Source organism: Chelon labrosus (assembly GCF_963514085.1).
Source record: "Chelon labrosus genome assembly, chromosome: 3".
Lineage (NCBI taxonomy): Eukaryota > Metazoa > Chordata > Actinopteri > Mugiliformes > Mugilidae > Chelon > Chelon labrosus.
The window spans coordinates 24,319,449-24,347,190 of record NC_140339.1 but is presented as its reverse complement, the minus strand read 5'-3'; the positions used below and the strand labels follow the sequence as shown (position 1 = coordinate 24,347,190).

The following is a 27,742-nucleotide window of genomic DNA, read 5'->3' as shown; positions in this document are numbered from 1 at the left end:
GACTCGGACTCAATAAAGAGTTATCCAAGTTTATTAATATTATTTTTTAAAACTAATATAAATCCCACAGAATATGATCCTGGTGCCTTTAAGTCAACGAATGCATGGATACCTGCTTTAAGTACTGCATTTCAACACTCAAAATAACTGTTTCTCTCCTCCTTCTCTTAATGTTCATCAGAGTGGAAATACATGGCCTCAGCGCACTCATATTCACTACTACTCTCCTACCTTTTTCTCTCTCTTGTGCAAGTCTATGCGAGTGAATTAGTCAACAGTATTAGTGTTTTTTTTTTTCCTTTCCGCAGCAGCCAAAATGGACGCCGCTGCTCAACTACAGAGAGACAAAAGGGAGGGTGGCTAAAATGGTTTGAAGTGTGAGAACAAACGGTCTCAGATTGAGCTGTGTATTTCCCTCTGAACACACACGCGCACACACACAGGAAATTAAAAGTCAACGCCACTGCCAGTTATCGAATTAACTAAATGATCCCGGGCTGCAGGCTTGTGTGAAATTTCTTAAACACGTCTAGACCTGAGATCATCTCACAGAAACCCAAGTTAAGCATCGCAGGTCTGCAGGGAGGGAACTCAACGAAACGGAGAAAAGATTCACAGCAGATCCCGACAATCAGTTTAGAAAGAACAGTCAAGACAGGGGTGTGACATTCTTCTTCTTGTTCTCTAAGATACATCAGATGTGGTGGTAACGGTGTTTTAGTCAAATGAAGGTGCTGGAGGGAGGTGTAATCGTAGCAAAGCATGTGCATATTCCGGGAGTGAGGTGAACATCGGAGTTTATTTCCACTCTAGAAATACTGGGTGTGCACTAATACAGCAGCTGATCTGTTAACATATTTCCCTAGTTAGGAATGTCTTGGTTTTCTTAACAAACATCTTTCACTAACAATCCACATCTTCTAAACATAAACTAATCAATACAATGATTGGTAAAATGAATCCTGCAATGTTGTTTTTTTAACTGGATGTTGACATTCTATTCTAGTAAAGCAAGGCATTAGGTTTAGAGAAATGCATCTTTACTAGAGCAGCTATCCTCACCTGCAACTTGTTAGGCCGTATTAAGCCCACGTAATATGTGCAAAGAAATGCATTGCAAGGAAACATGCAGAAAAATGAAAATGACACTTGAGGAAACAATCGAAAGCTACATAAAAGCTTTATAAATACAATAAAATCTTAAACCCTTAATGGAGAAATCTAGCTGTTGTAGTAATATGTGATAGCTGGCACTCTAGGCTCAATGCTTTTTTGTCAGATGTTTTTTTTTTTCTTTTTTCTTTTCTCGTAGTAGAGCTGCGCAGGTAATTCATGCCATCTTTGGTTGACTGCGGTACTGAAGAGAAAATTAATATGATCTCAAAATAAATTTTCAACAAAAGGGTTGTTAGAAAAGAAAAAACAGCATCAACTCTCGGCAGACAACTGCGCCTCAATGTCCACTCTGCAGATGGGGCACTTCTTATTGGTGAGGAGCCACTGATCCACACACAGCTGATGGAAGAGGTGCATACATGGTAGGCGTCTGGAGGGGAAACAGAGAGAAGAGAGACATGAGGATTTGAAAACAGAAACTCAGCTTACATATACAACACATCAGACATCCAGTCAGCTGGTTACAGTGTTGTCCAGCTTATCTCCTGCTGGATTTTATTGTAGGAAGCGCAGCCTGATTATCCCTGTTGGTTTGAGTCTGTCACTATCACTAAATCAGCACCGAATTGATCCAAACCTGGACTGAAGGTTTATTCTTTTGCATCATGGAAATAGAATTATGGCTTTGCGGTATTATGCCTCTGCCAACCAGTCAAGCTGCAGTTTACATCAATGTCTTTCCAAAACAGTGTGATATAAAAAAAACTTAAGCATATTTGTTTTTGCTGAAACTGAACTTTCACCGGTTTACGGACATGTATCATAAATGACACAAATCTAGAGAATTATTTCCAGGTAGAAACGTGGTGTCTTCACTTGGAGACCATATTTACCGATGAGTGCACAGGACTGATAGAACGCTCCATCGGCTCAAGTTCAAACCGAAAACCAATGAGCATGTGATGGACCTACAGACGAACATCATTTTGTCATCCAGGAGCAGCGAGGAGAAGGAGGAGAAGCGAGGGGGTGGACTCATTTGTGTGAAATTTGGTCATAATAAGCACATCAATACTTGTCGATCACACAGAGGAATAAAACCATCCCTCCGCTGGGTGCTGTGTTCCTTCATTATCACAAACACACTGTTTATTTTAAGATGATCCCACAAACGGTACATCATCCTGTTGCTCTACATACTCACCAGCGCATCAAATGAACAGCTGAAAATAGACCCCAACAAATGAAGCATTTACTTCTGAAAACCATTGTAGCCAGCTGTTTCATTTGTGGACAGTATAAAATACTGCCAGATTGTTTTCTATAAAACTGAGCTTGACGAGGCTTCAGTCATATTTAACAGACTCTCACTTTTACCAGGTAGAACTCATAACACAAGAGAAGAGGGACCTTACTACCTTGCTGAGTTCAGAGATTAGGGACACAGTGACATTTAAACATGGGAGAAACTTCATTCATTTAAATGAACGAATAATTTATATATAGAAGAGTCAGAATATTCTACTGTGTTGATTTAAAAATAATCTGGTTAGAAATCAAACAACTGTCACTTCCTTTTATGCCAACAGAGGGCAGAAAATCCTTTTTAAAAAACCTGAGCGAGTGCCAAAAAAGCAGCTCCATGAGGCTGGTAATTTTAAGGCACTCTGGGATTTTCCGCTGATTACCTGAATACCTTTGGGCTTAAAAAAAAAAATAAAAATAAAAAATCTCACGAGAGACAGAGAATGCAACAACTCCACCTGTCATCCCACCTGTCTTAGTTCACAGGCAAACACACACGCCCCGGAAAGCATAATTGAACAAAAAATGAAGAGTGTGATGAGTGGGACAAACCCCCAGGAGGGGAGACGTTTACCTGACATCCTCCCCCTCCTCCAGTATAGACAGACAGATGGTGCATTTTTCTTCTGTGTCTTCGTCTGCCCCTTCGTCTTCGTCTTGCTTTCCATGCAGCTTTCTCTGTTTGTGAGTAACATTTAAAAAAAAACATGACTTTTGATATGCAGCAACAATCAGTAAAAGTACAGCAGATTCATTACAGATGGTTCACAAACCTATTAACTGATTCTGTAAAACATTAAACTGCTCAACTTAAAAACACTGAGGTAACATTTTATATTTGTTAAAAAGTTAACTATGTTTAGGACACATCAAAAACAAACCAAAAAAACAAAATAATAATTTGGGGACAGAGAGAATGGTCATTTTGTCCTTAAACAAAAACAAACAAAAAAAAACTTTATATCTGTTGCATCTATATTAAACAAATCAAAGTTACTCAAATCAAAGCTATTAGCCGAATTCCCTGGCCCCCAAGACTAAGACTAACATCTACTGTACATGTGAGCAGAGACATGTTTCCAAATTGATTTGTTCATTATTTCTCACCGATTCTGGGGTTGCGTGCATATTTTTCCCAATAGATGCCCAATCTTCGGGGGTTAACTGTTGGTCAATGTCTCTCTCCAACACCTTCTGTATTGGGTGGCAGGGTGTTAGATTGCTTATTTAGATACATTTGGAAACCCCTAAGGAGACCTTTCCCCAACAATATCTTCACAGCTGCAATCTCTGGTGAAAGACACTACAGTATTTTCTAAATGCTGGTAAAACATCATTTGAAACGAGCACAAAAGACCACTAGGCACTCTGTCCCAGAATAAACTGTAACAGACATGCACAGCTATACACAGCACCTTCCAAATCTATTACACAGTGAATATGACACACGCACACACAGACACACACACACACACACAGTCTGACTCATCCTCACCTTTTTGTACTTGTGTGGGTAAGTGCACCTCTCTATGGTTCCCTGAGAGGCTCCTCGGTTCACAGTCCCCAGTCTTTCCTCTAAATGCAGCAGGTCCTGATGGGGGTGGTATATTAAAAAAAACACAATCAGACTGACAGACACGTGCACATGTTTGCATTGTACAGACTGAAACTTGCACAAAACAGCAACACACCTGGACAGTTTCCTGTTTTTTACAGACTAAAGCCCAGCTGTTCATTCGTAGTTAGCACTGAGCCTAAAAGTAATATTCACCTAGATGCTAGATTCTATATTTCAGACGAGACTTTCTACTCCACATTTAATGGGACGATTTAGTTACCAGTTACTGTAAAGATGCTGATTTTACACAATATTAAATCAGTGGGTTCCAACCTTTTTGACTTTTGCAGTGTGTAGTCTGGGTCACATTTCAGATATCGATTACTTGCTACTCCACTTAATAATACACTCCTGTTTTTTTTCTCCTCTCCTTAACTTCTCACATGGTTTCATTTCAATAAATGTCCAAACATCTTACCAAAAATGAAAGATTAGAGAAAAAAGCTCAAAAATGGAAAACAGTTTTGTGTATCAGCACACACTCGCATGCCAGTTCATTAGGTTCACTAGTGAAAACAAAGTGAAATGGCTATTAAACTGGATTGAATTAAATACAAAAGTGTTTCTTTTATTTAGCCTAGACTCAAATAGGGTTGTCAAAATTATAGAAGCACGTGTCAGTACAACACAATTCAATAGTAAAACAGTACTCTAAAATAACTGAGAGTGCCGCTGGTTCAACTGTGTTTTCATTTTGAACAAACACTGAATAATCTTCATGAAGCTAAGATTTAGCTTAGGAGTGTTATATCAGAAAGCTTTTATTGTCATATAGTGATACCTACCTAATGTACTGGCAAGTGAGTGAATAACCGACTATAAGTGACCACGAATTTTCAGAAAAAAAGGAAGAAATTTGTTACTAAGCCTGCACTGGTTAGTTTCTTTAGTTTCTTTCCACAAGAGAACTGCCGCTTATTCTTTTCCTACAACAGCTGCGTGTATCTAATTTCGCTGTGTATTTTGAATAAAAATAAACTAGCATTAGCACTGTGACAAGATCAAAACAGCGAGTCAAGTGTTGATGAGTCAAGCCGTCATGACATTATTCGAACTGGCAGCGGTGATGAATGAAACAGTAAGTGCTACTTGCTTATTTCCCTTATTTGTCCACGGTCTCACACAAACACATCTATGAAAAAGCAGAAACTGTCCTCACCTCATAGGTTCTTCCAAAGCCAGTCATTCTAGATGAGATGTACCTAATGTGCGGGTAGGTCACTTCAGATATGCCAGTGTGCTGAGAGGAGGAACGCAATGTATTCACAACACAGTCAGTTTGTGTATAATACAGTTTCCTACTTCTCAGGAAGATGTATTAACAAAATCCTACTTTACTTTAAAAACAAATGACATGATAATGTAATGAAAAGGGCCATATATGTATAAAAACGAATGAACTTCATAACAGTTATATAATAAACAGCATCACAAAGTGTTTGGCTATATTCGCAGAGGATGTGACTCAAGAATTCTGGATTTGTTGAGTGTGCACTTGAAATGCTTGATGAGCCACTATTAATTGCTATTGCATTATTCATGTGGTTCACTAAACCATCCTTGAAATAACTGATGTTATAAATAAGGACCCGGTGCCATTAATCTCAGCCAGGCTCCATACAAAAGTGGTTAATTTTCATGTGTGCTAATAGATGCACATGTGAGATCGGTTTCTCTCACCATGAAGGGGATGGGGAAGTGGTGCAGCCTTGGGGGAGGGTGGTAGTGGGGCAGGTGGGAGTGCAGGTGCCCCGAAGGGAACGGTGCCACGGTTACTCCAGTCTCGATGCCAAGCTCCCTGTTGACAAACGCTCCTTGTTATAATACATTCTCTACTAGTCATAAAATAAAGGATTAGCTGGTATGAAGCTGCTGCTGGTACTGACCATGCTGTTCTCTGCTCAGGTTGGCGAGGATGGGAAGACATAGTTTGTGGCACATGGATGTGGTGTCCATGGCCATAGTTTGGGTGCATTCTGTGGGGGTGCGGGGGAGGCCGCTCATGTGCTCGTCTGCAAAGAAAGGGAACATACAGGTTCAACAGAGAGCGGTCTACAACTGCTTTGCACTAATCCGCACTGGACGGTGGAGGTACTCACGTAGGGTGCTGCATCATCCTACGCCTTTGAACCTCCATCCTCTGCAGCATCTCGTGTTGATGGATCCTCTGCACCGAAGCCCCCAGTACGGGCATATGGTGCGGCAGGGACTGGTGGTCAGTAGGAAGATGTTGGGCCAGTGGGGCACTTGAAGAAGAGAGGTGATGGGTAGACAGAGGAGGGGGAGGGGCAGGTGGCACAGCATGACCAGAAGGGTGAGATGGTAGTGGCGCATGAAAGGTGTGGGGAATGACATATTCGCTTTGTTGAGGAGGCTGAGGTGTGAGTTGGGGGTTCCCATGGGAATGAGGACAGGCGGAGGAGGGCTGATGGTGCAGCGAACGTGTTAGAGAGCCATCTAGGTTTGGAAAAGGAGAAAAGGAAAATATCTTTTAACATTAATGGCGGTGAAATTCTACATTTTTATTCTTAGTAAATAATCTCAAGGCGAGGCCAAATCCAATAATGGATTGCCAGATATCCATCAAAGCATGGTGAAAGTCTCCTTAATGCCAGCAGACAAACAAGCTCATCAAGAGACGATGCATTTGCAGCAGTGCTTTAGTTATGACTGACATAAACATTGTCTCATTGACGTCCCAAGATTCTGGCAAAATTGTTTCAGATTCCCATTGCGTCATCCTTTTAATAAATAAGCAATGCTCCTTGATGCAGACATTACTATTTGTCTGAGCTGCAGTGAAATGAGGAGGAGTGTCAGGCAGAAGGGAGGTGAGCATAGGCACCAGCAGCCACTAGTTCTTAGTCCATGCCCACTAGGGAGCCTTGACACACTGCTGAAATACATACTGAAATATTCTGAGGAGCAATTAACTTCTTCTGCCTGCTACAGTTCCCTCAGCACTTGGCACATTAACCATCAGTCTCTGTTAATTACTATTAGCATCAGGTTTTAGACGTGCTTGTGTTAGTACTATTCCACTGCAAATTTGTTAATTTTTCTTACATAGTAGCAGACGCTTGGAAATCTGACTTGAGAAACTTATTGAAATAAAACAGTGAATGTATGTCCTCTTGTGCAACATGACTGCGGCGTACTTACAAGATGGGTGCATGTAATGTCTGCAGGTCTGGGGTTGGGCTTGCGGCTGGGGCTGAGCCACCATGGAGGAGCTGAATGAGTCCACCACGGTCGGCTGGCTGGGCCCAGGGGTTGCATGGGAAACATAAGCAGGGGGTCGTGAGGTGGAGCCTGGGCAGCATGGGTCAAAGGCTGACGTGCTGCCATGGAAACTAGCCCCGCTGTTTCCACCGCTCCGAACGCTGCTGTTGCTCAGGTCCACTGGCAGAGTTTGCTGTGAGAGGAAGGCGGAAAGGTTAAAGAAAGAAGTGAGACAAACTTTGAAATGCAAAATGTGTCTCTAGTGAAGGGTTGTTGACATTAATTTATTAATTAGTGATGCATAGTGAGGGTTTTGTCAAAATAGAGGATGCTAATGTAGCACAAGATCACAGCAAGACCGTTTAAAAGATGTTATTACTTAGATTGTGATCTTCTCACCTCAATCATACAGTATTCTATTTAAGGCTATGCACAGTGACAGAATTTAATAACTGTTGAGTTAATTTGCGCTGTCCTCCCAAATACCTGCAAGATAACCTCAATAAAGTAATGGCGGTTAAGCTTCCAAAGTAAAATGAAGCTAAAAAATGTTATAATTTATAGTTTAACCGTGGTTGCGACCCAAACACTACACAATTTAAGCCATTAGCAGGGAGTACTGGCATTTACTGTTGTTCTCTGCTTCATGTACTAGTGTATGAATAACATGTTTGGTTTGGCTAGAGTCTTGGATACTAGATTAAACTTGGATACTCAGATCAAATATCTTGGATATCTTGACTGCAAGCAGGCTCCAACCACCCTCTCTAACCGGTCTGAGCTCGGTTGATTTGTTCTGGGATGCTGTGTGATTGCTGCATTCACACCGGCCCAAACAAACCCGCATGGGGGGAACACTCCCAGTGTCTGAACAATGAACTAAGTGTGAAATCACTGTGTGTTTCAAAAGAATATTAAAACTGTCTGCAAGTGTTAAACAAAAGTGGCAGTCACCATAACAATATCAATTACGTCAAGGCTGACAGATGCCTTACTTTACTCAAAATGTTTAATATGTATAATTAGATGGTCATGGAAACAGGTCCACGCAAATATCAATAAATCAAAAACAGATCGTATTTATTACAGTATAGTCATACCTGGTCATGGTAGTGGGTTGGGTTGCTGCTACTACTGCTGTTACTGCTGCTGACTCCAGTGCAGGGGGCGGGCAGAGCAGTGGGTCGCTCCACGGGGCAGCTCGCCTCTTGAAATGGCACAGTGCCCGGTGGGTGTGGTGCTGGGTGATGGACATGATGGACAAAGTGGTGAGTGTTGCTGTGACTGTGGCTGTGCTGAGAGCCGCTGGTCTGCTGAGAGGACGACGCCTGCAAGCAGCTTGAATGGGAGTGGCTCAGGGACAAGTGACCAGGGGAGGGGCCTCCGCACGGGGAGTGCTGCTGACAGCAGGATGGGAGTCTGGGCATGGCTGTGCTGGCGCTTTCTCCCACTGTACCTGACAAACCTGGTCTGCTGTCATCTGAGAGGAGAAAGATATTTGATCAGTAAAACAGAATGAGACAGCAGGTTAACATGTTTCAGGGCAGAAAAGGAAGAAAGCTAAAGTTGACCAATAGAGACATGTGACTACTTCATACTTTACTGTGTAAACATTTATCAGGAGCTAAAAGGAAGTATCAGTCTGCCTCTGAGCAAGAGCTGAAACTGGTCTACAGCATCTGATTTCAACATGCCATGTCCTGTCTTACCCTCTGTGGCTGTGCGAGCAGAGCCACTTGGCCTCTGTGTGTGCATACTTTCAGGTATTGAACCTGGGCAGCTAGTGGAAGGGCCTGGGGCATCATTGAGCTCTGAGGTAGAGGCATGATGAGAAGATGATGATGAGGACGACCTGACTGTTTGACTGTGAATGCTGCCAGAGGTTGTTGGCACAACTGAGAGATCTAGGGAGAAAAAAAAATGTATCAGGTGACAATTTAGAAAAGGCGAATTAATAACTATTGTGCTTAGAGGTGGAGCTACAATTCTTCAACTATACATTAAACAAGAGGCACAAAAGAGTGCACAGCTCCTTCCCAAAATAACAATTATTCATTGCTTGAGAAAAAATGAGAATTACTGATAATAAAAATGCTCATTTGTAAATATAATAACATTTAAACTCACTGAAAGGAGAGGGGTCTGTGCCGGAACCTGATTGTGTGCATTCCCCCCCCCCCCCCCCCCCAATTTTTTTTTTTTTTTTGCAAAAATAATACAAAACTAAATCATACAAATTAAATACAAAAAACCTAAACGTAAAAGGCTCTCACTGGTACATCCAGGTGGACTGTAGCATGTGGTTACTTGTCTGCAGAGGCTTAGTAGCCGAGTAGAGGAGCAGACTTTATTAGCATTCCAGTGTGTTCACTCCATCTGCTTTTCATATTCACAAATTAATTTCCCCTCTTTCTACTAAGAAATGAAAACACTCTAATACTCAGTGCTCTACCACTTTGCCATCCATCATGGTGTGGGCTGATCTGACTTACGACATAAATGCCTAAAGCCATAAAAGCGGTCCACTTTTACAGAAAATATAGCGCTTGCATAAAGTGAAAAGAAAATAAATATTGTAGTGGTTGGGTTCATTTAGGTTCATTTTAATTTTCAATGCACAACAATAAACTTTGTTGTGTACATGAGTTGTTACTTGTTTGCATCACAGAGTCAGAGTCACTGATAATAGTATGCAGTTTTTATATATTTGCATTTTTACCAACTGGGTTTCTGTGGCATCAATCCTAGAACGATGTAAATGCTGTATACTACTAATGCAATCAGTATAAAAAGATATCTAGGTATGAGTGCAGGATGCTAAATCATGATCGGGGAAAACTGATTGATTCAGAGATGAGTGCTAATGCAAACTGAACATTTCCTTAAGTTGCTACTTCAACAACTTCACATTAAAATCACAGAGCAGCTAGATGAAGAGCTGCAGGCTGCGCAGCCTGAGGAAGGTAACCAAGAAGCTGGTTTGGTAGGATGCTGTTTGGAAACTAATGCTGTGTGCAGCATAAAATCAGGTAATGGTTGCTCACAGGATATTGGTGAAAGCCAAGTTTGGATTACTTTTGAAGCAAAAAGTTTGACTTCTGAACCACATACAATAACAATAATTGACGGATTTGTCTTTTCAAACATCTGCAGATTCTAGTTTTTTCTATTTTACATGTAATTTACCGAGGGAAACACAAACACTGTAAAAGAACAGCTACTATGATAAAGAAGCCATTATTCTTACAGTTGGGAGGAGGAAGGTAACTAAAAAAGTTAAAATTATGCCTAGTTATCCTTTAATCAGACTAGTTAAAATGCACTTGGAGGGAGGCTTTTCTTTTTTTGCTGTTACCATCTTCATCAACAGTGAGATCCACCACCTCCCCAGCATTCTGACGCAGTGGTTGGATGACGGTGGAGAGTCTGTGACGTCCCCGTGGCTCTTGAAGGCGATTCTGGGAGCAACTGTTCGGCCAAATCCTGCCAAGACCCCCCACTGAGCGTGACCTATAGACAAAGAGACATAAAAAAAAAAGGTCTGTTATACCGAACTAGAGTGCAGGACAACCAGGAATATTCTCACAGCTCAGTGAAGCAAATGCTTCACAACAGCGAGACACTCAAGAGTTCATTCCCAGGACAGAATTTAATGTACACCACTATCCTGGCCACACGTACACAATGGTACACAAGCAAAAACATTTTAAAGCTCTTCTCCACCCCAGAAAGCTCTAGTCAAAACAATAAAATAATTTGTTTTGGGAAATTAAGCCACTTCAGTGAAAGCTTTGTCAGAACCTGTTGGCATGTTCTGCACTCATGACCATCCGGAAACTGGACTCTAAATCCTTATTTCCACCACCTTTCCTTTTTCCTACATTTAGCTCAAAAAGTCTGCACTTCTCCTGCCCTGCCTATGGCCCTTTTCCTTCTCTCCCTTTTAATTTTCTCTCTCAAAGGTTTCCGTTGCTCTTCCCCTTGTCCTCTGTGACTGGAGTGAGAGGCCAGGGAATAGCTACATTTCCCTCGACGGTGCCGTAAAGCCAGGTGATCAGAGGGAGGAGGAATGTGCCTGAGGGACAAGAGGCAAGAGGCTGTACGGGAGTGCCGTAAAGCCGGATACCATGGAGCTTTGCAGCTGGGGGATTTCGCTGCTGCCAAATGAGAGATTTTGAAAAATACACAAGAGCAGTGGGAAAAGAATGTATCCAAGTGCCAACAGCACAGCCGAGACGTGTCAAACGTGTGAGTGGTTCGTACCGATTAACAAACAAAAACACAAGATATTATTAGCTGATAACTCTTTATTGGACAGATTTTTCTTCATGTGTTTGCTCAGGCTTTAGCAGCTTTAACATGTTTATCTTTATAATATCCTCATGAAAAACTTGCCCCCTGAATAGAGTAAAAAGGTGGGCATAACTACTTGATGGACAGGAATTATACTCTACAATAAAAAACAAAAAAATCTATAATAAAAGTGGTGAAAAAATGTTTTGTCTTGCCTTTATGCTGTTAGCAACATTCACAGAAATGTGAACCAGAAATTTTTTTTTTTATGATTCTGTGTAGTACAGAGCTATGATATCAACACTATGGATTTAATCTGGGATTAAATTAAGAAGCAGAGGATTCACACAAGAACTGTATGCAGTTTCAGCCTAAGTAAAACCACAAGAGGAGAACTGGCAAAGGGTGGTCACAGCAAAGACTGATTTAGTTTGTTTTGGTCAACTGCACTGTGTATAAGCTTCACTGAAAAACTACTCCTGACGTTACTGTAAAAGCACCCTTGCTTTAATTTTAGCACGTGGAGCTTCTGCACCATACTATAAACATTACTAGAAACATGTACTGTTACGGATTGGTTAAATTGTTGATCTATTCTCAAAGCTCAAAAATACTCAATTAAGAGATAGTTGGCTTTGATCACATTCCTCAGACGTGTTTAAGGCAGGAAAAGTATTTTTCTCCCTGCTGTTTGTGATAAGGGGGATTCCCATTAGCTCATAAGGCCTGAATCCAATACAGTTTCCTGAGACGCACACTGCACAGTCCAAGAGGAATACAGGAGGAAGCTTATTAAGTCTCATACTTCACAAATCGATCAAGCAAACTCAATACGTAAACTTGCAAACACTTGTGGCTCCTCACAAATCACACAGCGGCAAGGTAGTATGCAGAGGGAGGAGGGAGGTACAGGGTGGTTGTAATTGGACAGCCGCCTCAGCTCTGGGTTGATCCCAAGGAGCAGGACTTTACGCTAGGGAGGAGTTCATAATTAAGCAGACCTGGGATTATTTTGTAGATATCTGTTTACCACTGTGGCCCCCTGAGGGTGGGGGCAGATGCAAGGAGGAAAACAGTGCATTGTAAATATGAACACTATGGGAATGGGTGGCTTGGCAAAGATCAGGTTGTGCCAAACCAAAGTGCCTCTGGGATCAGAAACGAGCTGAGGGCTGTGCTCTGCGGTAATGTAGAGTAAACTGCTGTGACTGATGCTATGGACAGCTAAGGCAGGGAGTTTGGGAGTTAAACGGGAGGGAATCACATTAGACAGGAGCAGAACTGTGTGTACCACAAGAGTGGTAAACAATTTCAGACATCAAGCAGTGCATTGGCAAAATATTTACTTCATAATTTAGGATTTAGACAACTTCATGAAGACAGAGTCACAAAGACATGCTGCTGATCTGCATTATTGGCCACTACTACTGACGTATGTGATTGGTTTAAACCTGAATTTGAACGAGTACAAACTGCACAAGCTGAGAATTAGACGTCCAAAATCGTGTCAAAACCTTTGAGCTACAGCCATTATAGACACTCTTCTATCTTTTATTTAAAATGAATTAGACACTATGCAAAACATTGAAGGAAAAGCTTTATAAGTAATCAACTAGTTTTATTTAATGAGAGATTAACCAAGCCAAAACGTGAACTGTGAAGCAGGCTTCAAGTAAATATCATGCAGCAAATATGGCAAAATGAATCAAATGGCATTAGAGTCATAAGAGCAAATTGACTGGTGAATAAACATTCGACTCAACATTCCCAAACAATACCAAAAAAGCCATGACACATTGTGCCGATACTGACATCAGCTGGACACAAACACACATTCATACACTGGACCAATGGCAGTGTGAACAAAGATTTCATTGCTCATTCTGTTGGCCTTTGATTCCCCGCCCTCCTGCTCCACTGCTGCCCATCCCCCCTTCAGCGGGGCTCATCTCTACATTCTCTAGTGAGACAGGACATCTTTGAAAGTGAGCAAAGCAGGCCGTTTAGACCAGCCATGACATTCCACGCTCGGTGTAATCCCTCCCAGGAACTATTTCCAGATATTACCAATAGAGTAATATAAAATGAGCAACAGGGAAAGGAGTGATACAAAAAGGGAGCCAGATGGAGGTTAACACAGAGGCAGAGGTTGTTGAATTGAGCTGCATAATCGCCTACATGAGGAATTAGGGGAGGACTGAGACAGGAAGTCATATTATAAGAATGGGGAAATAAGATTCTCAGTGGGGTGTGGAAAATGGAGGTGGCTGCAGAGGATGACAACAACATAATTTCTCCAATTGCAAATATTTCTCAGTTGTTCTGGGAAGAACTACGATTGTTAGATCTTTACGAGAAAATACACCATAGAAATCTGTACAGTATATCAACCTCTTGCTTGTTTCAAGCCACAACAAACTATACACAACTAAACTTCACCAACCCACAACATTTTTGTGGGGGAAAGTTGGTCTGGAATCGCTCCGTTAAGAGTTGATTATGCTCCAGTGAAGACGTGCTGGGCCAATCAAACCATAGCCAAATCTTTTTAGGATTATCCAAGTGTTGCAGAGTTTTTTTTTTTTTCTTTGCATCGTTTGAAACACCCCAGAATGAAACTCAAATGGTGTGTAATCAGAATCATATTGTAGGTCTGGGCGATATGGCTGAAAAATGGATCACGATATAAGTGTTTCATATCGGTCGATATCGATAATTATTGATTCGTTTTTTTAACCTATTCTACCCAGACTTCTCAACTGTGCTGAGCGGGAGCATGTCCTTCGCTAAATGATACGCCACTGCATCCGTTATTTCTTTATATCGCTTTGATGTTTTGCCGTATGGCACTGCTTCAGTGTACCTCTTGATCAGAAGTTGCGCTAGACTTTTTCGTTGTCTGTCATTTTGACTGACAGGGTCATAAAAAACCCGTCATAACCCATTTTTTACCCGTGACTTTAATTATTTATTTATTTATTAAATGATAACAATGACATATTCAATAGCATTTAATTTTCATTCATTTTTAATTAATATTCAGAAGCGGTGGAAAAAAAGATTCGGCTCATATAACCGGCCATCAAAGACGACTCAAGAATCATGAATCTAGAGTCTATTTAGCCGGCTCAGTTGAGTCCTACCACGTATAATCAATAAACGGCACCATTCAAACATCTTACATCTCACTCGGCAGAGGAACAAAACGTACTACCCGACCACTTAACCACTAGCAAACTAAGGCACTCAGACACTCACTCACTTATGCACAATACGCAGAGAAACGAAACTTAACCGACTCATAACCGCTGCTCGTGGATCTGCTTAACCGAGTCAGCAGCCACTCACTCGGCCGTCAGAGAAACGAAACTTAACCGATTCTTACCCTACAAATCAAGAGAGACAAGAGCCAATTAATATGCTCACTCGCCACCAAGTTTGCATACAACATCGGTCTCACTCTTGTCAGACTTAAAATAACCAAAATATTGCCAAACTGGTGACGTGACCTTCCTTTTTTATCTACAATTTCCTCTCACGCTGTCGCACTCATATTCTCCTTTCACTCCACGCCATACTTATTTGTTGTTGTTGTTACTGATGCCACCAACCTGGCTTAGCTGGGCCGTGATAGGTCGAGAGGCTAAAGCCCTTCCTCTGCCTACATCCCCCAGAATGACTTGCAGTTCTGGCTCGGGGTTTTCTTATACAGTCAATGGTTTTCATCCTATTTTTCTCTAACGGAGTTTAGGTGAAATTATCGAACATTCTATCGAACGTATTTTCTATTGATATTGATCACGTGTCTATCGCGATAGATATCGTTATCGTTTTATCGCCCAGCCCTATCACATTGTGATAGCAATTGAGTCTGTCTAGGCCAGGCTGATACACAACAGAAATGGACATAATAACTAGGATATCAGAGGCTAAAATACAAATGGTTTTAAATGCTTTTCAGGATTTATAGTAATCATTTAATCTGGAAATAATAAATGCCTAATTTGGAAGAAAATCTTTCACTTCTTGTGTGTCTAAATGTGTGACTAGCTCCAAGTGAGCCAGTGCCCATGAGACAATCCAATTATGAATCTTTAGGCAGGTAACTGATTAGCTTTGCAGTATGTGTGTTGTTTTTTGAAAGAGTTAAATAACAGCAGCCCTGAGCGGATCCCCTTAGAGTGATGTGGTTCCATGGCTATAAACAAGCAGGCATGCAGCTCCACTATGGCTGCATTCTCTGGGCAATGTAAGCAGAGCTATGGAATTCATGAGCAAAGCAAATCCACTGAAGCACCACACTCTACCCCACCCTGCAAGCAATTAGTGACCTGCATTTTCTCTTTTTTCAAGTTCTGTCTCAGTGGTTAAAACAGCTGACACACACTAACACAGCCACTGGCTATATGTTGGTTAAAATCTTAATACATTTGCATAGTCATTCCGTAGGTTTACATGTAGGCTGAGATAATCATATTCTGAATATGATAAAGGGTTACGTAAACATATATTATTCTAGGTTAGTCATTTTTGGGAATTTAGCATTTTTTAATTAAGATATATGGGCACGCCAATATTATTCAAGTCTTAGGAGCATGCGGCTCATTTGTTTATGCGCTTCAGTTGGGTTTTTCTACCACAGTTTGCATCGCACTGCCTCTTGGCTGTTTACGGTCAGCTCTGTGCATTGTGCACAAACCAGCTAGCCCGGACCAGTTTGCAAGGTTGGTGTCGAGTTACATGCCCAACAGAAAAGCCCACACTAGTTGGATGGAAAACCTCACCCAGTGTACCTTATAAACTGGCAAGTGAGTGTCAATTATCACCATGTTACAGAGAAGTGGCCTAAAACAAGAATTTATTGTGGCTAAATATCCCCGTTTAATAGTGAGCTACCTCAATAAGTTAAGGTAGTGAAAGACACTAAAGGCTAAGGTCATCGTCATCGCAGCTTTTTGACCTCTCCTGCTGTATCAGCCACTTTTCCTGTTCATGAGTACAATCACAAGTGTGACTTGTCCGTGAAGACCTTAAAACTCTTGCAGTGGTGCTCAGTTATAGGATGATACTCACTGTCGCAGAGAAGGCACACTAGAAGGCAACATGCCAAATACTATTTTATAAGCAGTAAACAACACATAAATAGACCACGTATAACGGCGAATGAGTATATGGAACAACGGTTCTTATGTTCTAAAGAAAGGGGAACCACACCATATGACCAGTCATGCAGAGTTAATGAGAAGACACTTTTCCTCAACCTCAAGTCTCAAAAGACCTGGTTATGAATAATACGGACAAATAAATAACATTTGTGAAATTTTTGTCATGGGCAGCACACACTGATGTTATGGGACATCAATGCGACAATCTAAACATGTTTAATAAAGTTTCACTTCATACAACTTCAAAAATGATTATGAGAGCAGAACTGCATGTGGCTTGATTAGGTGACTTCACGAACAGGAATTACATTTTAAGTCGTTTCTATGTGTGACAGTTTATGGTGGGATAATGAAATCAACCTGGTGGAAGTACCGTATTTTCCGGACTATAAGGCGCACCTGAATATAAGCCGCACCAGCTAAATTTTGGGGAAACTACAGATTGTGCCATATATAAGCCGCACCCGACTATAAGCTGCTGGTGTTTTAATGTTTAATTACCGTAAGGGTTTCTTCTACCACGGAGGGGATTGTCGGGACAGAAATGACTGTTTGGAAACGCAAAGCGTCCCATTTATTTACATTTGACAAACATAAATCTTTCGATCAATCAAACAAAAAAATCAATCGATCAAACTTTCACATCTTTGACATTACAAACAGCATTCGTGCAATGCACAAATAATACAACAGTGCGCTCCTAGCGCACTTCCTGCAGTCATAGTACCGTAGTAGTGCAGTATAACAAAAAACAAAGCTTACAACGCTTGACGAGGCAATAACGTTAATTGGCTAAATTTAATTTGTTTGTAAAAGTGCTTGCCTGTAACACGGCAGAAAAAGTGCAGTAACCCGGCTGCTCAACTAAATAACCAGCATCTTTTTCGAAAACAGCCAACACAGCAGTAAAGGTGCAGTAACACGGCCGTTTACTGTATCAAAATAACCAGCCTACTATACCAGAAAAGTCAGTTCTTAATCCTCGTGTCATCGTCTATGACATGATAGTGCGCCCCTGGTGACCGTTAGCTGTAAAAATCCATCCGCCGTTGTATAAGCCGCAGGGTCCAAAGCAAGTGACAAAAGTAGCGGCTTATAGTCCGGAATTTACGGTAAGTGCTGAGAGGAGACCAACAATCAGAGTGGCAGGGACAAAGAGCAGTAGCATTGGTCTGTCAATAAATGTGATGATGACTCAACTTGTTTGATACCAGAATTGATATCTGATTGCTTTCTGTAATAAAATGGACAGTCCACTCCTAAAAAGTCATCCCACACTCCAATGTCACATTGTCTTACATTCTGAAAAATGCTATACTATTCAACTAGAGTCAAAGTCATGTAACATCCAAGTGTATTCAACACCGCACAAGTCATACAACTCAAAGCTGAGTAATACTTTCAGACACTTTTACTGCTTGCCAAAAAAATCTGAGATGCTCACCTGAATCCATCTCCAACTATCTCCACCTCACTGTCTGTTGAGGTGACATTGATCTCTTCGCTTGCCGGGATAGCAGTGGCTGGAGCTGGAGATGCCTCGATCACCACCACATCTTCATCCAGAGCACCTGAACACAGCACTAAAAGTTAATACCTTACAGATCAGAGAACAGAAACAAAAAGTATCAAAGCAAATCATATAAACTTGGGTGTATAGTTCAGTCCATACCAACAAATGTGTGGTTTTGAGATATTGTGACCAAACAACCATAAACATTTGTGTATGCTGAAGAATCTACTCAGTTTAGCACTGGACATAGCAGAACGGTTACCAATGTCCAGCTGTTTGTTGTTTTCTTTTTTCATTCACCTTTTCCAAATCTGCTCTATTATTAAAAAGATTTTACCCATACTCTTCTTGGACTTAATACCTTGTGAGCCCCCTAAGGCGTGTTCACTCAGAGAAAATCACTGCAGTGAGAGATAAATAACTAAAGATGACTTTTTGAAATTACAATTTCAGCAGAAATGTGGTCATATGTTTTGGCCTTCGTGAAAGGAAATAACTTCCATGAAACTGAAGATCTGCCATTAGCTGCGAGGCGAGGAAACTAGGAAGAGCTACAAACTGTTGAATAGAGTTGGACTCTCCTGGTCTGGTGGGTCTACGGTTTATTCATTCTAGATGATCATGTTGTTGTAATATGTCTGTATTTGAACATTCAGATTAGACTAAAATGTCTGTCCTGTGGACATTTTATTCATCATTCTGTTTACTTTTGTCACTTTCATTTCTCTTCTGGTGTGCAAGTTTTCTAAGCTTAAGCGCTAATCAGAATGATCTCTGTCACCGATTTGATCCTTCAACAATTTAAGATGGTGAACAGGTTGAGAAGCCAGCGACAGGTGTCTCACTAGTGCAGACGATGGCACAAATCACATCGGAAAAACTAGGGGCCCAACTCTAGAACATGGTCGGCAGACAGCTCGGTGTGTCATGGCCCCATAGGACTCAAACATTCAGAGACTCAAGCATCAACACTGTCTTCATTTAATATATTGACAGTTTTGCCATACATTTTTAATACTAAATTGGTTGTTTGTACTCACTCTTGGACTCCTTTGAATTAATGCCACCAACCTAATACAAAAAGAACCCTTTTCATCACTGACACTGATCACACAAATTAGTTATGATAAACTAATTTGTGACAAATGCATCATTCTTCTCCGCGTTCTTAATGGAGACAGCATGTGTGTGATGGGAGGTAATGAGAGCAATGTCTCCCTGAACACACAACTCAATCTATGGCTTTATTTTAGGATCGGGTACTTGCGTTAAACCTATAATTTTAGTCTTCAGCTGTGATGAATATAATACAGAGCATATAGCCACAGACAGTACATGTTCATTTGTGTTAATCGTCTCATATCAGTTTCTTATTACAATAACAAATTCTCAATGTAAGTGAGAGTTGTTGACTAATGCTTCAGGTGTATGAGTCAAAGTTATAAATTCTCTCGCTCATGATTGAGCCTTCTGTCAAATGTCATTCCAAACTTTTAAGATGTATAGCAGGTGTCAGTCAGATATGTTTGTTTATTGTACCATTCTGGTGTCAGTGAGGTAACAAATCAATATGAGCACTGCTTTCACTTCATCTAGGAGCAGAGGAAGACCAGAAAATCAAATCAGCTGGAGCCTGTGGTGGAAAGTGAACACATTTTAAACAAACTGATGAATTAGACATTTGAAACTGGCCTCTAGTTTACTTAAATTACTGAATAGATAAGTTTGTTTGTGCACTTCATATGATTTTGTAGTCCAGATTTTGTTTTTGTGAACATCACTAAGTGACTTATAATTCCCCAGAGTGATTTCTATTCCAGTTGTCTCGTGAGAGCTGCTGCTTAGCACCCTCTGCAAGTCTAGCTGCCTGGCACTCTGGTGAAGGCTTCATGTAGTCACACAAACAACAACACCTTTCAAGCTGAAAGAGAATTGTTACCAATCTGTGTGAAAATATCAAAAGGCCACAAGTGCTCACTTCGCACAACTTGGCAACCACTTGATCAACTTGGAGGGCATGTAATATGCTTCAAGCATTTATTTAGTGTCACTGACAGTCAGATGTGTGTTTACACATCATTTTGTCGAATTTTATTTGATCTTAAACAACAATCCATCCCAGCAAGTCTGGTTAGGATACCGTTTTATCTGCTGCTCTGGGATAAGATTAAACTGTTTCCATCTCTGGACATTTAGACAGTAGGTTTCATCACTTGCCTCCTTGCTTTCCGCTGATGTAAACAAATGTCTTGTTTTTCCTCCGAGACCCACTGTTTCTATGCAAAAGCTGCGCTCAACAGTGTCTGAGTTTTCTCCCACCTGCCTCGTACCATAGAGGCACAACAACTAACTTTCCATTCTCCCCTAAGGCCACAGGAGCAGATATATTGCTAAAGCTAAGTGGCATGAGAGAAACACTACACCAAGGTAGAGGTGGGGCTTTTCAGAAGATCTCATTGTCACTCGCTCAAAATGAAAACATACATTAATAGAGTTTTATTTTTGCCCGTGTTGGTCTGCCTTAGCTACTGTACTCTGTGCCGAGCCACAATAACATGCATTTCCGCTACAGCCTCAAAGCAGGGGCTAGCCACACTGATGCGGTCCTTCTTGGTGGCAGGTCCGATCATGACAGCCTCTTCCCCATAGCCCTGTGTCCTCACCAGCTTATTTTGTGCATCAATACTGGAGACAAGAGCAAAACCTTTGTAGTTTTGATGTTCAGGGATCTGTTCTTTTGTAGCTTCTACCTGACACTGTGTGGTTTGGAGTTTGGTTTCACTCCTACATTCCTGTTTGTGCATTTGAAATATCAGGTTCTTTAATGACTCTCTTCAGCTATAGCTAAAAAGTGCTCACCAATAAAGCCCCAGCAAAAATGAGATGGCTTCTGATCATCACATTTCTGCTGAAGCCAATTAAACTGTTTCTGTACAGTGACGGAAACTGTAAGTATATAATATGTATGTAGGTCACTTGATTAAAGAAAACAACAACACTGACAACCTTTTTTGTTATTAAAAGCTGTATGACAAACGCTGACCTCCAAAACTCACATTTTCTGTTCTCTATTCTACTATTCAGTGCATATTAATTGCACAATGCATCAATGTACTTCAATTAAAATATGTTAATACTGGATTGTGCCTGTTAGCTCCAGGCCACATAATTTCCATTATGCTGTGATGGCAGCCCTGTTTGCCTATTTCTTTTAAACTAGAAAGGAAATCACAGAAACCAATGTCCACATTGTGGTGTATGATTTTGTCTGCTCATGCTTATGAGACTAATCTAATTACAGTTTTGAAAGGTCCCATGTACAGTGTGAATCATCTAAATCTTTTACTGACTGATTACTGATAAAATAGATGTATACGTCCATTTTAACTACTCATGATCATGATTGTATGGCTGCTCCTGAGGTCTAAAGCACTACTCTGTGATGGTACAATGTTATACTATCATATGCAATAGCCTACATAAACATACCTCGTGCTGTGCAACATAAAATAAGAACAATACAGAGTCTACAATGGAGCACATTTCTAAATGAAGGGGTTTGTTTTTACCTGTGGCTACAGTAGCACTGTTGGGCTGGCTGCTGGTGCTGCTGACATCCACATACAGCTCATCTTCTGCTTCAGTAGAAGAAGGCGAGGACGAGTCACTGCTCAGCTCCTCACTGGAACTACTGGTGCTGTGAAGTAGAGCATACTTCCTACGTGCTATCACTTCACGTTTCTTTCTCTGCAGTAGTAGTCGCTCCTTTTGCTTCTGAGTCCGCTGACCTCCTCCAGGAGTCGTTTTCACAAAGCGCTTCCTATGCAGAGGCCGCCGGCTGCTCAGACACGGCCGCTTCAGCAGCACGGGCTCAGCCTCAGACCGCACCCATTTATGAGAGCGATTCCCCCGAGTTCGACCCAGAACAGGGCGCAGGTTAACTCCAGTGGCTGCTCCTGTAGTCAGGGCGGGAGCCTTTTGTTGGCCCCCTGTTGCTCCAGCCTCCGCCTCATCCTCTGAGCTGAGAGTGTCCGAGTCCCCAAATCGCAGGCTTGATGAAGGAGATGAAGCACAGTCACTAAAAGAGGACTCGTGGTTATGGTCATCCTCGCTGGGTTGTTGTAATAGTTCTACTCTGGGACGCTGAGGTGCCAGTGAACTCTCACTGATGTGGCCCTCTTTCAACGAGCAGTCTGATGGCCCTGCCTGTTGGCCTTTTCTTTTTCTGCGCCCAGGGAGGCTCCGTTCTGAGTCTCTGTGTGTCCCTGTGTCCCTCAGGGGCCGATGCCTGGACTCACACAGGGTTTCAAAATCGCCACCTCCCTTTCCAATCACTTCCAGGTTGTTAGGGAAGCTCTTGGCTGCCTCCATGGGCTCTGGGTTCACCAGTGGTTCCTTCAGATGCTCCTGTCTGCTGGCCGCCTCAGATGGCACCTCACTCTTCATGGTGGCAGGTCTGTCTTCACAGGGCAAACACCAAGTGCACTCGCATTAATTCCTAGGCCTCTGTCCACTGCATCTTACAATACCTAGAATAAAGAAGAAAAGAGTAAGTGACACTCACCAAAAAAGCATTTTACTTAAATAGAAGTTTGACTCATTAGCTAAAAAAAAAAAGACCTAATTAATTCATAAAATGTCATGCTGACAATTTTTCTATGAATAAATTAAAAGCAAGTCATCAATGGCTGGTGCTAGCGGTGCGTGGGAAATCCAGTCTCCAACTGATGAGACTGGAGTGTTTGTTGAAGACAGGGGGAGCACAAGCTGGAGGAAAGAGAGGTAAATATGCAACAGTTCTGCATTCTTGAAGAGGGGAAAACAGAGGGCCTGTTCAGACAATGCATTAAGATCTGATCTGGGCGTTCCGATCACATAAAAGACAGGTGTGAACACCCCCAGGACGGATTAAGATAGCATTAGAGAGATCTGATCTCTGACCACATTTGGAGGTGGTCTGGGTTGCGTGTGTCCACATTCCTTTGGTAGCGTGAACAATACGTCATTAAAGACCACCTATACTCCATAGGGATGTTCCCTGTATCATTGGAATTTTGCCTCATTTATTCAGAAAATAACACACGACTGCTATTATGAATGATCACCTGAAAAGGAAAAAGCACCATAAGTGATGATTGTTCATTAGTAATAAGAGCTGTTTAAAATATTATGTCCTTGTAGCTGTTAACTAAAAAAAAATATGAGTACATGAGTGTGATTCTGTAAATTATTGATGCAGTCATGTTGATGAGGAGCTACATGCGGTTAAGTTACTTATTTATTCAATGTACCTTTATTGCCAGATTACCTTGTGTATGGAAACTTCCAGGGTTGGAGTTATAATCTGAGTTTTGTGCAGGTCTAACTAATGTCAGGGTGGATGTCAATAAATAATAACTTAACAAGTGCCAAAGTCATGATGCACACACATGAAACAGCGCTGTTCTAGGTTCTGAAGCAGTGGTAGAGATCCATTAGAGACAGCCACTGTTACATTTGCATACAGAGTGTGAAACTGAGATTGGATCTGGAGGGATCTTGGACAGCCCAGATGGGATCTTAATGCAAGGTCTGAACAGGCACAGAGATGGATCACTTTTCCTCAATAGAGGGAGAATAAAAAGGAAGAGGAAGATTATGTCTTGGCTGGAATTTGAGGTATTTCAAAGAGAGATGTCACCAACATTAGAAGCCAACAGAGTGTCGCCAACTCATGATCCAAAATTAAGACTCTCCAAATGATGAACAATTCCAGTCTAACATCACATGTACTGAAGGTACACCAGTACACCAGAACAACCAAACCCCTGCAGTGTGTCTGCCCTCTCTCTTTGACAGGTATCAGCAATTATCACCCTCTTCTTCACCACGCCATAAAGAAACCAGTATGCTGTTTTTTAGACTACACATTGAACATACTGATGCTGACTGTATGGACTAAATAATGCCAGTCATACATGAACTGAGGACAATGTCAACAGAATGAGGTCCAGATGTTGTCCCAAGTTGCCCTTTAATGGATGTAGCAGACAACAGGAGGCTGTCTGTGTCAGACTCATTCTGGAAATAATCCGTTTGGTTTAGGCGTGGGGTGGTGGCTCGGTGCAGAACGAGGAGGATTCATCCATAATGATGACTTATATCAATACTACGTGTATTTGGGACAGATCTTCAATATCAACAAAAGGGTGGAATATAATACACAGATACGCAGAAAAGAGGACGAAGCAGCCCCACTCAGTGTGAAGTCATCAATATGCTGATTCACTCCCTATGAATTCTCTTCAAAACTACAGGCTCTATTCGAACGTGGGCTCAACCGGAAATTACATGGATTCAGTACTAGGGAGTTGGCAGGATAATGCATGTTTAATGTCCGGCTTGATTGATTCAGACATTTGCTTGTCACATATAGCTCCCTTGTGTGCCGTTTGAAAAATGTCAGGACTGCAGTCCATGTGTGAAAAGGCCTTGAGCTACTAAGCTGATTCACTGTATTTTCACTAAATATAAAAGTCTTTTACTTATTATAGACAGTGGGAAAACCAAAATGATCAGATAACACTAGACTTAGGTAGAGGCTTTCATGAACTGAAAACAACAGTGTTTTTAGGAATGCCATCACGACAGAGTCAAGCCCATCCAATAAGATAAAGGAACATAAATAATAGTGCATACCACTGCTCGTAACAAAAACAAATTAAGGGGTTGCAAGGGCATTTCATAAAAACAAAAAAACAGCTGCAAAAGAAGAGAAAAAGAAGAAAAAGAAGGATAATGCAACATAAGAGAGGGAAAACTGTCAATGGACAATTACATAAAAACAAATCTATAAGAATGCATCTTTAAATTTAAATTAAAGAGATCCATATCATTTTTTTTTTTTAAAGCAGAGAATTTCCTAGTTATGCTACCCGCATATTGACAACTCCATAACAACACTTCATGGCGTTAAATCACAGAAATATGTTAATTCACTAAGTCATTCTGTTGGTTAGCACCAATAAAGTCAATGTGACCCAAGTCTGCAGATTAAAGATAGAAAATAAATTACAACAGGCTGAGTCAAAACTAATGGATGAGTCAATACTCATGTGTTTGCTTCATTATTGCTTCCAGGGGTACATATGAATCAGACTAACTCAGAACAAGGTTTCAAAGCAAATATCTACAATGAAAGTAATTCTCATGTTCCTATCATGACTTTGAGAAAATTCAGGCTATATTTGTGTGCACTGACAAGTAAATCCCAGGAGAAAGAGACTCCAAGTGTGTTGCACTGGTAACATTTTCACAGTGGTGTAAGGTCTCCCACAACAATGCCAAATTCCATCATTTTGGAAATTTAGGCTACTTTGTAAAGTTTGTCTCTGAGACTCAATGTGTGCCTTATGGTGCTGAGGAAGAACTTTCAAGGTACCTGATGACCTGATGTAAAGTAGTGGACTTTTGTGCAACACGCCCACTATGTACTACTCTTAACAGAAGTGATCAACACTATTGTGGATATAATCTGAGATAGCACTGCACTGTTAACTGGGGGTGTTGTATACTGTAAATGCAGTGAATGTACTGTGGGTTTTATCATATAGTCAAATACATATAGTGCAGCATTATGCACTGTGTGCATGTAGTGATATTACCCACCGCAGCAAGCCAAACACATTTCTCCATATGATGTAATCAGAAAACAAAATCATGCTGCTCGTCTCTTAGAAAGTGATTTAGGAACATATTGTACCAACACGTCTATGTGGCCATCTGGAAGCACGAGTGATGTAACGCGACATAAGAAAATAAAACCAGTGCTTTGCCCTTCCACATTGTTTGCTGGGACCACACAATTAGCAGAATTAAGAAATATCGCCTTGCTTAATTCTGCTTTGAAAACACACTTCTAACTGCAAACATCCACATTTCATCTCCATCAAATCAAGCTTCATATAAAGAAAGCCTGTACATTTACACTAGCACATTTTACTCTGTTTGGCCAAGGTCAGTCGTCCAATCTCTTTAAGATACAACTACTGCTCAGACTTCTCCATCGGTCTGACATTATCTCTATAACACAACAATATCCCTCATTACATTTGCTGCAGGGTTACTGTTCTTAACTGCAGTGGCATACATGCATGCATATGTATGTAAAAAGGTAATATAATGATGGGACACAATGAAGCTTACACAGCCATTTCCTTTTGCTAACACTGAAAAACATTGTGTTCTTCATTCACAACAGCGTGCTGGCAATAACCTTACATGAAGATACAACTTCTGTGAAAGACAGATGCTGGAATTGGGGTAGCAAGAGGTTGAATCCTGGAGGAAAAGTAAACTTATCAATGACAACGATGCTCTTTTGTGCTTGTATTTACAACTTACTGATAAATGAGGGTCTTTCAGATGCCACAGACTAAGATGTGCAATGACATGCATGAACTCAGGGGCCTCAGAGGACTGCCCTGATTGGAAAAAAAACAACCCCAGAGCATCAGTGCTGAATGACAATATTTTCCTGAAGACACCCAGATAATGATAAGCAAAAGACTGTGTGGCTAAAACAGAATTAAATAGCAGGGATTGCCTGTAGAATAATATATATGAAATGGCAACAGTAAACCAAATCAAGATGAAGGACTGAGCCAGGACTACTGAGCTCTAACGATAACCCAATCTACTTTTAGACTGTGAAACGACTACCAACCACTCTCATCAGAAAAATTAGACCTACATATAGTTATATGTAGGGAGGTAGCATCGAGCCTAGGGGTAGGTATAGTTTCTACAACGCTTTACAATCACAATAAGCCCAGCAGCTGTCTGTCTGTCTGTCTGTCTGTCTGTCTGTGTGTCCATGTCCCACAAACGTAGCTGAAGTCACTGCGGCCAGATAAAGTCGTGTTAGTAGTGAAGCACTGAAACATAAATATGCATATGTTTGTGATGAATTATTCCTGTGGCGTATTAACATAGCCTAAAGTGGACAGTTAGCCATCTAGCCTGACAAATACTCCAGACAGAAGACAACAAAGACAACACGTACCTGGGTCTAAGTCCTTTTTTTCAAAATGTGCCACCGTCCTTTTTGTAACATGCGAGGTGAAATCCTGTAGAAAATAGCGACAAGCATTTAAAACCGGCATTTATCTAAATGTTAACCCTAACTGCAACTAGGCAGGCCTACACAGAAATCGCGACCCGAGGACGACGGTGGCTGGGATTGTGAAACTGACAACACAGTCCCGAGCTGAGCCGAGAAGCAAAATCGAAGGCAATGGGCCCAGGATGGCTACGAGCTAAGCTAAGGCTAGCTCCACTTTACTCATCAAATACTCGATTGTAATCAGCCATTTTGACTCGCAGATGAATCCTACCGATTTCTGAAAGGTAACACTTCCTCTCTATTATGTCTCTATTTGATAAGATAGAAATGTCTCACTATTTGCCCTCGACGAAGTTCCCATTCCTGCCTTCCGAGGCATCCACTGTTGTTTACCCAGCAGGTCGTCT

The 27,742-nt window shown here is 41.3% G+C and overlaps 1 protein-coding gene across 4 annotated transcripts; it reads right to left on the bottom strand.

The window, feature by feature from the left end:
- Positions 1-60: 60 nt before the first annotated feature.
- On the bottom strand, positions 61-27,742 carry rnf111 (ring finger protein 111). 4 transcript variants are annotated; one of them, XM_084541665.1, is made up of 17 exons: positions 27,672-27,742; positions 27,276-27,339; positions 26,615-26,694; positions 21,802-22,761; positions 18,164-18,290; positions 10,617-10,771; positions 8,971-9,165; positions 8,362-8,741; positions 7,202-7,454; positions 6,139-6,496; positions 5,926-6,051; positions 5,720-5,837; positions 5,199-5,279; positions 3,917-4,012; positions 3,529-3,615; positions 2,996-3,099; positions 61-1,546 (listed from the first exon to the last, which is right to left on the bottom strand). In XM_084541665.1, the coding sequence occupies exons 4-17, from the start codon at positions 22,676-22,678 to the stop codon at positions 1,429-1,431; spliced, it is 3,075 nt and encodes a 1,024-aa protein (XP_084397791.1). In that variant the 5' UTR covers positions 22,679-22,761; positions 26,615-26,694; positions 27,276-27,339; positions 27,672-27,742; the 3' UTR covers positions 61-1,428. The 4 variants fall into 4 exon arrangements, with proteins under 4 accessions (XP_084397791.1, XP_084397790.1, XP_084397793.1 ...); XM_084541664.1 differs by lacking the exon at positions 26,615-26,694; XM_084541667.1 differs by lacking the exons at positions 3,529-3,615; positions 26,615-26,694.